The sequence below is a fragment of the Mizuhopecten yessoensis genome, unplaced genomic scaffold, assembly GCF_002113885.1.
Source record: "Mizuhopecten yessoensis strain PY_sf001 unplaced genomic scaffold, ASM211388v2 scaffold3977, whole genome shotgun sequence".
NCBI lineage: Eukaryota > Metazoa > Mollusca > Bivalvia > Pectinida > Pectinidae > Mizuhopecten > Mizuhopecten yessoensis.
In genome coordinates this window covers 28,200-30,090 of record NW_018405314.1, presented here as the reverse complement: position 1 = coordinate 30,090, position 1,891 = coordinate 28,200, and the positions used below count along the sequence as shown (strand labels likewise).

At 38.0% G+C, this 1,891-nt stretch overlaps 1 protein-coding gene across 1 annotated transcript in view; it reads left to right on the top strand.

Annotated features, from left to right (window-relative positions):
* Nucleotides 1–1,891, top strand: part of LOC110448285 — a 28,734-nt gene that overhangs the window by 17,056 nt on the left and 9,787 nt on the right. Inside the window, exon 3 of the mRNA XM_021494451.1 lies at nucleotides 532–726. Coding sequence (XP_021350126.1) covers nucleotides 532–726 — 195 coding nt within the window. The remainder of the gene's footprint in view (nucleotides 1–531; nucleotides 727–1,891) is intronic.

Here is a 1,891-nt window from a genome sequence, read left to right as displayed (position 1 = left end):
TGTATCAATGCCAAAGACTGTAACTTTGTATCAATGCCAAAGCCTTATCTTTGTATCAATGCCAAATACTGTAACTTTGTATCAATACCTAAGACTGTAACTTTGTATCAATGCCAAAGACTGTAACTTTGTATCAATGCCAAATACTGTAAATTTACATTGGAAACTGTTTTTTTTCTAGAATGACTTTATGGCTTTGAGAAATCATTTCTGAAAAGAAAAATCATTATTTGCGGGATTTAAATGAAAAAGTATTGAAAATAAAGCACAAGCAACGACTGTGTTCTGAAAGCAAAAAGATCATCGTGGCCAGATTAGGATTCGAACCTTGTGAACCTCATATTGTTACGCTGTCGACCTTACCAGTCACCAAAAGCCTAATTGTGCTACAGTTATATCCAAAATGATTTAAAGGGAGGTAACTGTATATTCAATTAACCACCCGTGACATGGTTCCCTTAAGGTAGGCTCTCTTTCTTTTTTAATTCTGATTTTATTTTGTGTGACTTTTCGTTTTCGATATATTGTCAGAGTGGGCAGCTTGGTCCGAGTATGAGAGCGAGTATCACCGGGCTACAAAGACCAGTGGAGTTGTCGGTCCTATCGTCGGTTCCGTCGTCGTCATTATCTTCGTCATATCCATCTTTTGTTTCACATCGCACGTTCGAAGAAGGCGACAGGAAATATTGGCTAGCACTGCGCGACGTGCCCGTGGCAGCAATCAAGGTAAATACATTTATGGGGTTGAGCCTTGGGGTTGGGGGATATTTTATGGTAAATAGACAAATGTTGATGAAGATTACATTTTCTAACAAGATATGATAAATATCGTATGGTAAAACGTTTACTAACACGTGGAACTATATACAATGTAATTATTATTGTCATTGTTATGAAATATTTGTTTAATTCTTTTTTTCAAAAGAAATATTCCACAAATATCGCATGTTGCCGTAACTTTACATTTGAAAGGAATTTTAGTTGATGGAAATTTGAATTATTGAAAATAGAAACTGCACTAGTCTAACTTGGAACCTTTACATAACACAGCCTACACTTTATCTATGTTGACAGATAGGAGTTAAATTTGCACAGCATCAAAAAAGTATCCAATATATAGGCCGTAAAACTGTACAGGGGAAGCGACTCTAAATCAGAGGAATTCCCATTGATTGTTTCATCTTATAGAAGGGAGACAACTCCAAGTATAACAACTATGAGTTGATCTCGTCCTCGCTATTGCTATACTGTACCTTAATACATTGGTGACACTCCCCGGGATTATAACTGTGTAGTAGTATACTGTCCCTTAATACATTGTGACACTCCCCGGTATTATAACTGGGTAGTGGTACACTGTACCTTAATACATTGGTGACGCTCCCCAGGATTATAACTGTGTAGTGGTATACTGTACCATAATACATTGGTGACACTCCCCGGGATTATAACCGTGTATTGGGATACTGTACCTTAATACATTGGTTACACTCCCCAGGATTATAACTGTGTAGTGGTATACTACAGGGGAAGCGACTCTAAATCAGAGGAATTCCCATTGATTGTTTCATCTTATAGAAGGGAGACAACTCCAAGTATAACAACTATGAGCTGATCTCGTCCTCGCTATTGCTATACTGTACCTTAATACATTGGTGACAATCCCCGGGATTATAACCGTGTAGTGGTATACTGTACCTTAATACATTGTGACACTCCCCGCTATTATAACTGGGTAGTGGTATACTGTACCTTAATACATTGGTGACACTCCCCGGGATTATAACTGTGTAGTTGTATACTGTACCTTAATACATTGGTGACACTCCCCGGGATTATAGCTGTGTAGTGGTATACTGTACCTTAATACATTGGTGACACTTCCCGGGAC